The 13,674-nt window shown below is 39.7% G+C and overlaps 1 protein-coding gene across 3 annotated transcripts in view; it reads right to left on the minus strand.

Annotated features, from left to right (window-relative positions):
* Positions 1–13,674, minus strand: part of tasor2 (transcription activation suppressor family member 2) — a 33,018-nt gene that overhangs the window by 16,991 nt on the left and 2,353 nt on the right. Inside the window, exons 5-16 of one of the 3 annotated variants that reach the window (XM_085462259.1) lie at positions 13,106–13,197; positions 12,882–13,019; positions 6,978–7,111; positions 6,841–6,857; positions 5,404–5,503; positions 5,201–5,295; positions 5,007–5,113; positions 4,679–4,751; positions 4,501–4,572; positions 2,254–4,350; positions 816–1,542; positions 209–668 (exon numbers count right to left, since the gene is read on the minus strand). In XM_085462259.1, the coding sequence (XP_085318385.1) occupies positions 209–668; positions 816–1,542; positions 2,254–4,350; positions 4,501–4,572; positions 4,679–4,751; positions 5,007–5,113; positions 5,201–5,295; positions 5,404–5,503; positions 6,841–6,857; positions 6,978–7,111; positions 12,882–13,019; positions 13,106–13,197 (4,112 nt within the window). Of the gene's footprint in view, positions 1–193; positions 669–815; positions 1,543–2,253; positions 4,351–4,500; positions 4,573–4,678; positions 4,752–5,006; positions 5,114–5,200; positions 5,296–5,403; positions 5,504–6,840; positions 6,858–6,977; positions 7,112–12,881; positions 13,020–13,105; positions 13,198–13,674 lie in introns of all 3 variants that reach the window. The other 2 variants (XM_085462258.1, XM_085462260.1) reach the window with 2 other exon arrangements.

Raw genomic sequence — 13,674 nt, forward strand, 5'->3', positions numbered from 1 at the left:
GATTAGTGACAATAGTGACAATTAATCAGCTAGTTGACTAGTCACACAGATCCCTAATCCAAACATCCTAGCTGTCTAGACCTAAAATTTCTGAGGTGTAGCTGAAACTGGAAAACCATTTAATTTTAAAAGAAATTAATTCATATATTATTCATATTGTATGTTTGAAGTAATAGTAATGTTAGAACCAAACCTGAAATGTACTTGCCTCATGAAGCTCTCCCAGTGGCTTTAAAGAATTCAGTGTTTCACTGGGTTCTTTCTGTTCACTGGAATCAAGCGACCCTTTTTTGTGGATTTGTGGATGTGAAGTGACTGACTGTAGACAGGTGCTGGAATTTTTCAGTGACAAATCCAAAACCACAGAATCTTGATTCAATATGGTGTCATCCTTTTGGCTGAGGTCCAAAGCATTTGACAACAAAGGGTCTGAAGTGTCTGGTACACTTGGGCAAGAAGCAGCAGTGTCTTTATGCTCAAATATAGTTAAGCCAGATACAACTGCACTCGTCATTCCCAATGAATCATTCTCTTCTGAGCAGGAGTACGCAAAATTTGACTCAACGTGAAAAAGGCGTGGTGTTGACCGACTGTAAAACAAGCCTATCCACATGTGGACAATTAGCCGCACCTCTTCATTAGTGTCTTGAATGGAGAAATCCCATGGCCTGTTGAAGATATCAAATTGTACAAAGGTTAGCTACATAACGACATCTGAAGTAAATGTCAGCGCTATCAAAATAAACAAGAATAACTTTTGTCAACATGTTTAACTTTATGCTGACATATTACTGGATAAATAACTGTGTACATACCCATGCAAAGCTCGAACAATAGTTTTGTCTTTTGGATCGCTTGTAAACTTGCTGTCCAGATTAAAGTCATAGTTTTCTTGCCAGTGTCTTGTGATCTTTATACATCCTTCCATATTAACAAAAGTACGGGAGTATCTGAACTTTTGTCTGCAAGCCATGCGCTTTTTCAGATATTCTGGTGTCCTGTTGTATTCACTTCTGTCTTCTTGACCAACAGAGGGCTGTAGTGTTTGAAATCCATACATTGTCTGGTCATGGTGCAGAAGTCTCGAAGAATCACTTACAAGGGATGTACCTGGCAAACCCAATAGTAGAGAGGAAGATGGGGGCAATGAGTAAGCATGTTCTTTAGATACCAAACCAACGAGTTCACCGTTTACTACAAGGTGGCTTGGTGCAGGAGACTCATGTGGCTGAGTGGATCTATCAGCAGGCTGTCTAAGCAGAGCATGAAGAACTGACTCTTGTTCAGCACTGGTAAGGTCTTTTTTAAGGTCAGACTTCTTCAAACTTGTCTCAGGTTTTCTCTCAAATGATGGGTTTGGTTGTGGAGGGGCCTGGTCATTATTGGCACTGAGTGCCAAGTCAGCAAGTAAGTTCAAAGCATCTGCAGGTGAGTAAGCCCTGTTCATTTTTTCAGTCTTCCTGACAGAATTATCGCTAGTACAGTCTTTGTTTTTGAGTTTTTCACTGGCAAAACAAGCTGGAGTTTGAAAGTGCAACCACCCTGTGAAGACAAAACAGAGAAGAAACAAGAGAAACAGCATGAAAATAAAATGTAGCACATTGAAAGCACTTGAAATATACCAGTCTATTATCATTACGAATTTGTCACCAACATATTAAGTATGCCATTGTTTAGAACAAAGGTGTTGGTTTATTTAGCCAATAATGTCAACCCTCTGGAGATTGATAGGGCTAGCAAAAATGCAGCACAAGCAAAAAGGAGCAAAAGCAAACTAGCTGTTTTCACACAATTCCTCAATTAAACGAAGCACAAAGGAGGAAACATTCGCATCAACTGCATTCTCACTACTGTGGTTTATACACTGAGGTGCCCAAGTACAATGTATAAGAGATAAAACACAGGGTGACCACTTCCTAGCTTTAAATTCCCCGTATTATTATATACAGATATCGCATTAGGCACCTGGCAGGTTAAAGATTGTTTCATGTTTCGTTACATTAAGCATTTGTGTTCTCACATGCATTTAAACTAGGTAATTGTGACAAAAGTTCAAGGTTGCTGTGTATGTGTGAAAACAGCTCACAAGTTAGCAAAGGCTTTGCAAAGTGCAGAAGTAGCATGCAGAGGACAGTTATGGGAATGACAGAGTCAGGAAAGGGGTTAGTTTGTCCTGTACATGACAGAAGAGATTGCACATATCAGACAAAAAACAAGCGTTCCACACTTTATAATTACAAAAACATAACTTACATTTCTTTTTGATACATTCTGCAGAGATGCTTTGGTGCTTTTTGAGTGTTTTTATCCTGCCCCGTCTTGTAAAAATTGATGAAGCCCTATGCAAGATTTGAGGTTGCTTGTCCTGAATCATTTGTTCCTGTGTCTTTGCTGTGTCCGTCTTTTGCTTGGAGTCCTGATCCTCTGTTTTTTTCAAGTTCTCCGGTATCACTTTAGGGGTCAGGCCAAGGGCAAACGCAAACAAAGGGTCAACTGGCTGCACCTTTTGAACTTCCGTGACCACAGCATTGGTGGTTGGGGTATTTTTATCATTACATGTCAGCGCCTCAGACTCAGTGTCCGCTCCTTTGCTCTTCTTGAGACAAGGCTCAGTGTCCCGAGGAGTATTTGGAGCTGTGTCCTCTGTCACAAGATCCGTTTTCCTCTTTCCTCTTAAAAGTACTGATTTTAGTTTCCTCAACAGAAATTCACTCTTAGTTGGGCACTTTTCAGGGGAGAGGTTCTCAGAGTGTTTTTCCTGAACTGCTTGTGACGAAACACTGTCTGTGGGTTCATTATTTGAGGAATTACTTTCTGGATTCAAAGGCAATGAACTATTACCATAATTTGACTCCCTTGAAATTTTCTTCTCAGGATTAACATCACTAACAGTGACGTTCTGAAGATCATTCCCACCCTCCACTATGTTAGCAGCCTGCATGTCTTCCACTGCTGTCTCTGGAGCAGTGCAAGACTCTGGATCCGATTTGACCACGTCATCAGCATTCACTGGGGCATCAAGCAACATTTTTTCAGAGCACTCTTCATTTTTGTTAGACTGGAGCTTATCCTTCAAAGATTTAATTTGATCAACAAAGTCTGTAGAGCCGTGAGGCACCAAAATCTTTCCACATTCACTGATGATTGGTTTAAGGTCCCAGCGCTCGGTTTTCCTTCTTAAAGGGCAATGCTCAGGATCTGTTTTTTTCTCTTCTGCTATGGGTAAAGCAACCATAGCTGATCTTAGTTTTCTATTTTTTGGAGATAGTTTTCCACATTTGCGCTTACGCCGTTGTAATTTCCTCCAATTTGAAGGATTACTCAGCTGTGGGTGATCTGGTATTTCCTTGGTGTGTTCATCCTTCAGACTGTTTACATTGTCATTCTCCACTGGTGTTTTGACTGTCTGTAAAGTAGACGGCACAACAGAAGCTTTAGATGCTTTTTTCAATCCCCCAGAACCTCCTGTGTGTAGTTTAAGTTTTGTTTCTGTGAAACTAGTGACCTGAGGTATATTCAAAAGCTTTTGAGTATAGCCAGTCTCATCACAGAGAGAGTTTACTTCTGCTGCTTGTAATTTTGCTCTTAGATTTAGAGTCTCATTGCTGACACTTTGTTCTGCAGAAGTGATGCTGACAATCAGCTCTGCAGGAAGGTCATCTGATGTAGGAGGAGTGAGATTATTTGCCACCACATCATCAGTTTTGTTCAGTTCACTGAGGTCACTGGATTTTTCATTGTCTTTGGAAGAAGCTCCCAGTTGCAAATCATTTGGAACCACATTATGAGGCACAAATGCTAAATCATCTTGTGCTCCGGTACTTGTTGTAACATTGTCTACAGATGTCTCAACATTTTCAGAAGATTTCAGGTCTGATAATGTGTCTTCGAACACTGTATTAACAGGGTCTGTCAACTCCTGAGGTGCCTCCTCAGGAGACGATATACAGATATAGACATCATCATCAAGATCTTCTCTCCTCCGCTCCTCTTGTCCAGCTGCAAGAATTTCTGAAGCTCTAGATACTGGCAGTTGGAAGGAGGTTGGTCTGCTCAGATATGACCTGAAGCTCTGCATTGCCCCATCAGTCCATTCAGGGGACGAGTACAGGTGGGTATCCGGCACATCATACTGAAATGGAAACATGCTGACTTCCCGAGAAGGACTTGACGTCAGACCAGGATTTATCAGTGCAGTGTAACTCTGCATATGCTGAGCCAAGACTTCACACAGTTCTTCACTTGGGTCGATGGGCGTTTTCTCAGCTTCACCCTCAGCATAGCTTAGTACTGGCAGAATCCGGAGGATTTCTGATGTCATAGAAGGGTTCTTCTGTCCAAATTTGGTATCTGCGAGAAATCAAGCCAGAATATTTGTTTAGTATCTGCTCTTGTAATTAAACTGCCTTAATGTCAAATTAAGCTCTAATAAATGCTAGTTACAAAATTTAGAATGATTTAATACATTTATATTCAGTGTTTAATAAATGTTACAATGACCTCTCATTACAACTCGAGGATCTGGAAACACAAACAAGCCCTGCAGGACTTCACTTGCGCAGGACCAAGCATCTAGGGAAGAAAAGAAATTTGTGCATGATATGTAGCTTTCTAAACAAAGACAAAATTTTGTTATGCAACTGACAAAACAGTATACTTAAACCATTTTAAGTCTTACCATCATATGAGAGAAAATGGGACGAGTGCAACAGGATAAAAAATCCACCATCTCGCAGCAAAACAACGAGAGCCTATGTGTAAATAAGTAATGGTTTTTGGGTGTTAGGTAAGTCACACTCAACCACATACTGTCAGCTGCATATAAGAGAGCCTAATATTTTATTGCACTGGAAATTTCCACCGATGAAATCATTCACAGTTTAGTCTATCAACAATAAAATAGTTTGTGAACAGTTTAGCGCTCAATTAATTGCTTTAGTTGTTTCATAAAGAGTTTGCTTGGTCCTCTGTGTTTCATATTAGATTGATAGTAAACAAAAACTCACAAGATCTTTCTCTTTGATGTCCCACAGAAGCTGAACAAGTGAGTTGGTTTCTTCTGCCTCAGTAGAAACCAACTCATACAGACTGCAGTACAAGCCATCCAGAAAGACTGAAAGACAGCAAAATGCCACATTTATTAATATGTTTACTTCCCCAAGATTTTACCTTTAAAAATAAAAAAATAACAACAGCACACCTTCACCAGTGAAGCAGGTTTCAAAAATAGCCCTTGGTAACAGCTGTCGTAGATCTAACATCGAAATCACCCAGTCAACGTTCACCACTGGTGGTCTTCAACAGAAAAAAAAGTGAAAGCACATAAAATAGCTTAATGAAATCTAAATGTTCAAAGCCAAATAAGAATTAAATCTCCCTTTTCTATGTGCACATTGAACTTACAGCTTGGCAGGTAGTAAGGCCCCTGCTTTAGACCTCAGCCCAACATTGCATAACTGCCTGCCGATCTGAAGCTCACCTCTCCAAGGCAAGTAATGAAAAACTGAAATGATTTAATACAACAGCAAAAATGTTATGCATGAAAAAAAAAATGCAATTTTCAGTAATGATAACAAAACAACAACAAAAGCACGTTCACTTGAAAATTGCAATAAATATCTATTATGTATTTAGTCATGTATGAAAAAAATATAAAAAAATAACAAAAAAGATACACCCTCCGTCAATTATAAGGTTTTCATAATAGAAATATTATCTAGGTTAAGTAATTAGGTTGAGGTGTTTTTCCGCCATTTTGTTGTAGATTTACTGTTGTACTTGTAGTCATTGTCCTGTTGATTGACCTAAGCTTTAGCTGTCCGAAAAGTGGCCTCACAGCTGACTCAAAAATTATAATCCTGCCACCACCATCCCTGATAATTGCTAATAAGGTATTTGTACTGAGATGCTGTGTTGTTTTTTCATTTGATTATGGCTAAACATCTCCATTTTTATCCATGTCCCAAGGACAATGTTGCAGAAGTCTCGTAGTTTGTTATGCTACCACGCTCTTTTGAAAGAGAAGAGGTTATACTGGTAACTCTTCCAAACAAGTCTCTACTTGTTTTTTTCTAATTACACAGTCACAACCTTAATAACATTTAACTTGCTATCTGAGGCCTGTAGGGTCTGCGATGTAACTCTAGCTTTTTTTTGCAGTCTCTCTGACCATTGCATTGCCTGACCTTGATGTGAATTTGCTGGAAAGAGTCCACCACTGGAATGACTGCTCATTGTCTTGAATGCTTCCCACTTTTGAATAATCTTTCTTAATGTACAATTGGAAATCACCTTAAATCCCTTCCCAGAAAGATGGGAAGCAAATAATCATCATTGCTGATATCTTCTCTGCATTATGTTAAAACACATTTAAATGTTTTTAAGGCGTTAACACCTTTTGTCCCTTTAACATCACAAGGTCTAAAGACTAGTACCCTTTCTTGTCCTAATGTCAAAACTTATGATGCGATTGCATTTAAGCTACATCCAGATGAACAGAATCAACTTTTGGAGATTGCATTTATGCTCTAATTTATGGTCTTTTGTGAGTGTGTCTGTATACACTGGATCTTACAGTTTTTTAATGTTCTTATTCTGTGACCCTCCTATTTTATGTACAGCACTTTGGTCAACTCTGTTGTTTTAAATGTGCTCTTAAATAAGGTTGGTTTTCATAGGTGATTTATATGGGGATATAAATGGGGTAGGTGAACTACATAAATGTAAAATATATGTAACAAAACATATTCTACAAAAACTAAACAGAACCCTCATAAAAGTGACCCTCCAGCTCCTTGAGAATCTAAATTACGTGTAATCATAATCCCAGCCTTTACTTACATAATTTTTTCTCCTTGCTGAAAAGAAGAAAAAGAAAAAAGTCAGTATGATTTTAATAATCTCACATTGCATGGAATGGTATCGGACTAGAACATGAAGATTTAAAAAACAAACATGTATATGTGATAATAAAATACCATTTCTCCTGAGGTGATGCTATTGTTGCTTTGGTATCCGTATATGAAAACAATACAATAGCAAACGGACAAGCAGCACTGGGAGATTGTGCTGTAGCATTGCTTCCACCATCTAGCAACTCATACATGTAACACTGCAAGACAGAACAAAAAAGGTACTTGAACAGCCTGGTATGCTTTCATTTTTCTTTTTGAACATGCACTTATTCATAAAAGGAAGTAACTAAGCAAGGTTAAAAAAAAAGAAAACAACAACAACAAAACCACCCCACCACCGGAATGCTACAATACTAATAACAGAGGACTTGTTAAGTTGACATTTATCAATGATATACCTCAGGCAAATCAATTAGCAAATGAAAAGTTTTTTTTGAATGTGCTCCATAACCCCCCCCCCCCCCAAAAAAACAAACAAACTCATTAAATGAATATCTATATAGATAGGGTAATGTGTAAGGAACAAAGGGATGCCACATCCTTTGATGGAAATGAAAATTATCAACCAACAGACTGCTAAATTCAAAGACACCCCCAAAAGTGAAAAACTGATGCAACACACTCTATACATTGTATGACCCCCACACCCTTGCATGCCTGACAATGTTGGGGCATGCTACTAATGAGAAGATGGGTGGTATCTTGGAGGATGTCCTCCCAAACAAAATGCTCCGAAATGTTGTTCTATTAGACTTAGGTCAGGCGACCCTGTGGGCCACCTAATGGTATCAATTCCTTCATCTCCAAAAACTGTCCACATACTTTTGGCACGAGGCCAGGCATTGTCCTGCACTATGGAAAATGCCAATTGGTGAGCCCAATTGGCATAGAATACCAACACTGTGAGCACAAGGCCCACTAGAGAAAATTCGGGCCTTCTTGGGATTGTGCTGGAGGAAAAAGCAAATGGTAATGGCATGTATTGATGTGCCATCCTGAAAGAGCTGGACTACTTGTGCAACTACTGTGGGATCCAAGTATCACCTCATGCTGCCAGTAGTGCCATTGACCTATCCTAACCCAAAAAAAAAAAAAAAAAAAACAGTCAGAAAAGATGAGGAGGGGAAAAACATCAGTGGCCTCCATGTGTAAAACCATTCCTCTTTGCGGATTGTCTCGTAGTTGCCCCTCTAGTGCACCTGTGGTTGATTTCATTAACGCCTAAGCAGCTGAAACTGATTAACAACCCAGATCAATAGTTTAATTGACTTGATGCTATATTCTGATTAAAATATAATATATATCCTTCAGTGTGAGATAGATAGATAGATAGATAGATAGATAGATAGATAGATAGATAGATAGATAGATAGATAGATAGATAGATAGATAGATAGATAGATAGATAGATAGATAGATAGATAGATAGATAGATGCCATATTATACCGTTCACGGTAATACCGGTATAATGTTAGGCAACGATAGGAAAATGAAATATCGCGATAGAATATGAGTACAACGCGCATGCGCAGTGCCTTTGTTTTCATACGCACATGGCCGATTGTTGAGTGAAACAGATGAACCAGAACTGGTTTGTAAAAATGGTGCAACTTCAGTGATGTGGAACTGGTTTGGTGTTTGTCCGTCAGATACACGACAAAGCACATTTTTTTGCAGAACATGCAAGCGGCCGTCGTTATTGTCGTATTTGTCGGACTAAGATGCTCTTAAATCTGGGAGTAATCTGGGTCCTAAACTCCGTACGCTTCAGGTCAAACGAACACCGCAGCATCACTGAGAGTTAAAAACTGTCTAAATTCTTTCATCTTTAATAAAACGATCAGCATTGCTGCTTTACCAGGTGTAACTATGAAGTTTAACTTCCAGGCATCCATGAAAACAAAATTTATTACATTTAACGGAGTTAGAAGTTAGCAGGAAGCTAGCGGAAGTTAGCTCGCTAGTTTCGCTAGTTACCTAAGCATGATATAGCATGTTCTGACTGAGAGATTTCTGAAAAAATTCAAACGTACAGCTCTGCTATCACTTCCAACATAAATGAAGACAGGAAACTAAACAGCAGTGACGTTTGTAGGGTTACTGTAGTTGGGCTAGCTGGTATATAATGATGTGCTACGTGATCGCTAGCGACACAGCTATGTTAGCATAATATAAACAGTGAAGCTGGAGGACGAACGCTAACACTTTTCCACTTATAAAAGTTAACGTGAAGGTTCCTCATAGTTAGAGACAAATGCAAGCGCATGGCAGGATGCTGTAAACGGACCAAACTTCAGTCAGGAGAACAACTGAGATAATCCATCCACAATACAAGGTTAGTCATTCATATACTGCAACAACATGGGAATAGAGCAGCTGCCAGAGAATTCAACATTAATGAATCAATGGTACAGAAGTGGAGGAAGCAAGAAGAATGAGTTTAATAAAGTTTGATTTATCTGACTGCTTTGTTTCGCTTAATGTACCTTATAATCCCGTGCACCTTATGGTCCGAAAAATACGTACTGCACACTGCAGTTTAATGTTACAAAGCACCTCTTTTTAACTTCAGTGGATATTATACATGGTTATGCTCAGGATATGTCAGCCCATTTCTACTGGAAATGCCTTTTGGTTAAACTTTCAGCAAGGAATTTGCATTTGCACTGTTACATTTTTATAAAGCTTTAATGTACATAAAAACCAGCTTCTTGTTTAAGTGAAAATAAATGGAAGGTTGTCTTTTTGCGCTAGTAATGTTGTGGAGTTGTATTTTGTCTCGCATCAACTATATCGTCAGTTATATCGTTATCGCAAATTTTCAAATATATATTGTGATAAATATTTTTGGCCATATCGCCCTGCTCATTCATTCATTCATTATATATATATATATATATATATATATATATATATATATATATATATATATATATATATATATATATATATATATATATATATATATATATATATATATATATATATATATACACACACACACACACACACATATACACAGTGGGGCAAAAAAGTATTTAGTCAGCCACCGATTGTGCAAGTTCCCCCACTTAAAATGATGACAGAGGTCAGTAATTTGCACCAGAGGTACACTTCAACTGTGAGAGACAGAATGTGAAAAAAAAATCCATGAATTCACATGGTAGGATTTGTAAAGAATTTATTTGTAAATTAGGGTGGAAAATAAGTATTTGGTCACCTCAAACAAGGAAAATCTCTGGCTCCCACAGACCTGTAACGTCTTCTGTAAGAAGCTTTTCTGTCCCCCACTCGTTACCTGTATGAATGGCACCTGTTTGAACTCATCATCTGTATAAAAGACACCTGTCTACAGCCTCAAACAGTCAGACTCCAAACTCCGCCATGGCCAAGACCAAAGAGCTTTCGAAGGACACCAGGAAAAGTATTGTAGACCTGCACCAGACTGGGAAGAGTGAATCTACAATAGGCAAGCAGCTTGGTGTGAAAAAATCAACTGTGGGAGCAATCATCAGAAAATGGAAGACATACAAGACCACTGATAATCTCCCTCGATCTGGGGCTCCACGCAAGATCTCATCCCGTGGGGTCAAAATGATCATGAGAACGGTGAGCAAAGATCCCAGAACCACACGGGGGCACCTGGTGCATGACCTGCAGAGAGCTGGGACCAAAGTAACAAAGGTCACCATCAGTAACACACTACAACGGCAGGGAATCAAATCCCGCAGTGCCAGACGTGTTCCGCTGCTGAAGCCAGTGCATGTCCAGGCCCGTCTGAAGTTTGCCAGAGAGCACATGGATGATACAGCAGAGGATTGGGAGAATGTCATGTGGTCAGATGAAACCAAAGTAGAACTTTTTGGTATAAACTCAACTCGTCGTGTTTGGAGGAAGAAGAATACTGAGTTGCATCCCAAGAACACCATACCTACTGTGAAGCATGGGGATGGAAACATCATGCTATGGGGCTGTTTTTCTGCCAAGGGGACAGGACGACTGATCCGTGTTAAGGACAGAATGAATGGGGCCATGTATCGTGAGATTTTGAGCCAAAACCTCCTTCCATCAGTGAGAACTTTGAAGATGAAACGAGGCTGGGTCTTCCAACATGACAATGATCCAAAACACACCGCCCGGGCAACAAAGGAGTGGCTTCGTAAGAAGCATTTGAAAGTCCTGGAGTGGCCTAGCCAGTCTCCAGACCTCAACCCCATAGAAAATCTGTGGCGGGAGTTGAAAGTCCGTGTTGCTCGGCGACAGCCCCAAAACATCACTGCTCTCGAGAAGATCTGCATGGAGGAATGGGCCAAAATACCAGCTACTGTGTGTGCAAACCTGGTAAAGACCTATAGTAAACGTTTGACCTCTGTTATTGCCAACAAAGGTTATGTTACAAAGTATTGAGTTGTATTTTTGTTATTGACCAAATACTTATTTTCCACTCTGATTTACGAATAAATTCTTTACAAATCCTACCATGTGGATTCATGGATTTTTTTTTCACATTCTGTCTCTCACAGTTGAAGTGTACCTCTGGTGCAAATTACTGACCTCTGTCATCATTTTAAGTGGGGGAACTTGCACAATCGGTGGCTGACTAAATACTTTTTTGCCCCACTGTGTGTGTGTATATATATATATATATATATATATATACCGTATTTTCACGACCATAAGACGCACTGTGCTAAAAGGCGCAGTCTCAGTTATGTGTGCCATTACTGTATTTAACACACACATAAGGCGCACTGGATCATAGGGCGCATACAAGTACCGTATGCGTATTTAAAAATAAAGCGGGAGCAAACCTGAGTTCGGTACCTTACTCACATTTTTATTACCAGTAATCGTCATCATCAACAACACACAAGCATACAAGTGTGCGTATTTAAAAATAAAGCAGGAGCAAAACAAAGTTTGGTACTCACATTTTTATCATCAATCAAACCCATCGAAGTCCTCATCCTCTGGGTCTGAATTGAACAGCTGCGCTAAATCTCCATCAAACATGCCAAGTTCACTTTCTTCACTGTCAGAGTCACTTTCCGTGCCGTGCGGCTCCTCGGAAATGATGCCGGCTTTTGCGAAAGCTCGAACAACAGTGCCAGCAGACATGTTAGCCCAAGCATCTACAATCCATTGGCAAATTGTGGCGTAACTCGCCGGGCGCTGCCTTCCACTCTTGGTGAAACTGTGGTCTCCATCCGTCATCCATCGCTGGATGTGTTTGTCGCCGATGTGTTTGCTGCAGTAGGAGCGGAAGATGGCCAGCTTTTCCTTATAATCCGCTGGAAGTTGCTGCGCTACCGTAGTCCTGGTCCGGATGGAAAAATGGCACCGTTTCATAAAAAGTGAAAGTGAAACTGCTTTTAGCCGAATGGTGACCGTCGAAACGCTTCTCCCGCTCGTTCTTTGCTCGATGATCCACCGCTCGAGTCTTTCCTCCAACTCGGGCCACCTCGCCTTATGTCCGCGGAAACTCAACTGCGTTTTCTTGACCTGCCGGAGCTTGTTTTCTAGCTTCCTCCATTTGCGAACCATCGATTCGTTAATCTTAAATTCTCTCGCCGCTGCTCGATTTCCATGTTCCTCCGCGTAGCTGATGGCCTTCAGTTTAAACTGTGCTTCGTAAGCGTGTCTCTTTGCCACTTTCAGGGTTGTTAAAACAGCGATGTCCTGCATAACGCACATACCTGTTCTTTTATACAGGTATGTGCGATAAAGTCAACGCACACACTTCACCCTTTAGCGTTCTCATGGTGTTCTCTACTACGTCCTCCTTACAACACACAGGGCGCACTGCGCTATAGGGCGCGCCGTACTTTTTGAAGAAAATCTAAGACTTTTAAGTGCGCCTTATGGTTGTGAAAATACGATATATATATATATATATATATATATATATATATATATATATATACACACACACACACACACACACACACACACAGAAACTTGTTTACCTGGGTTCTCTCAAATGCAAGGAAGGAGCTGGTTTGTGCAGATACTGAAGGGAACTGTTCGGACACATGGCAGTCCAACCCCACAGTGGGTGCTGTGAAATTCTGGGTATAGTTTTCTGAAACCCTTTTAACTTTACCCTGTTAATAACAGAGAATAACAACATTTTTGTGTTTATAACAGCAGGAACAATCCTTCTAGAAACATCCATTTCTTTTTTCAGTACCTTTGTCAGCCTGATGATGGCGATGTAACCAGATTTCCCATGATACCAACGATTCAGATCCAAACAATCAGAGTACATCGATATGTAAACACCTTTAAATACACAGAAAATTTAAACTTAATATGTTTTCAGTCAAAAATAAACACAGTGAGGTTCAATTATTTGTAATAGGACTTCATAGACAACTATCATGGTGAAGTCATAACTCTGAAGTCGCTGTCTGTCACTCCCAGAGTAATACAACCACACCTAGGAAAATGAATGTCTCACACTTCCAAGAACACACCTCATTGAGCAACAGTCTGACTGAATTACCTTAGGTACTGCAGTAAACACTAAATTTCAACAGACCATAACGGTAACATTTATCAGTTTAGAATAAAATAAAATCTAGTTACATAGTTAAAATGCAATAACATGCGTTTTCCTGCTTATGGTACAAGTAACTGAGTCAGTTTTGAAAAAGAAAAGAAAAGAAAACTTCATAGAAAATGCTTGAAAAATAGTGACATACTCAAGAGCAAGTTATAAGGCGAGGTAGACAGCCACAAACTAGTCTAAGAAGTCTG

Source organism: Copadichromis virginalis, linkage group LG7 (assembly GCF_057382275.1).
Source record: "Copadichromis virginalis isolate Kocher_CV1m ecotype Utaka linkage group LG7, C_Virginalis_male_GT1.1, whole genome shotgun sequence".
Lineage (NCBI taxonomy): Eukaryota > Metazoa > Chordata > Actinopteri > Cichliformes > Cichlidae > Copadichromis > Copadichromis virginalis.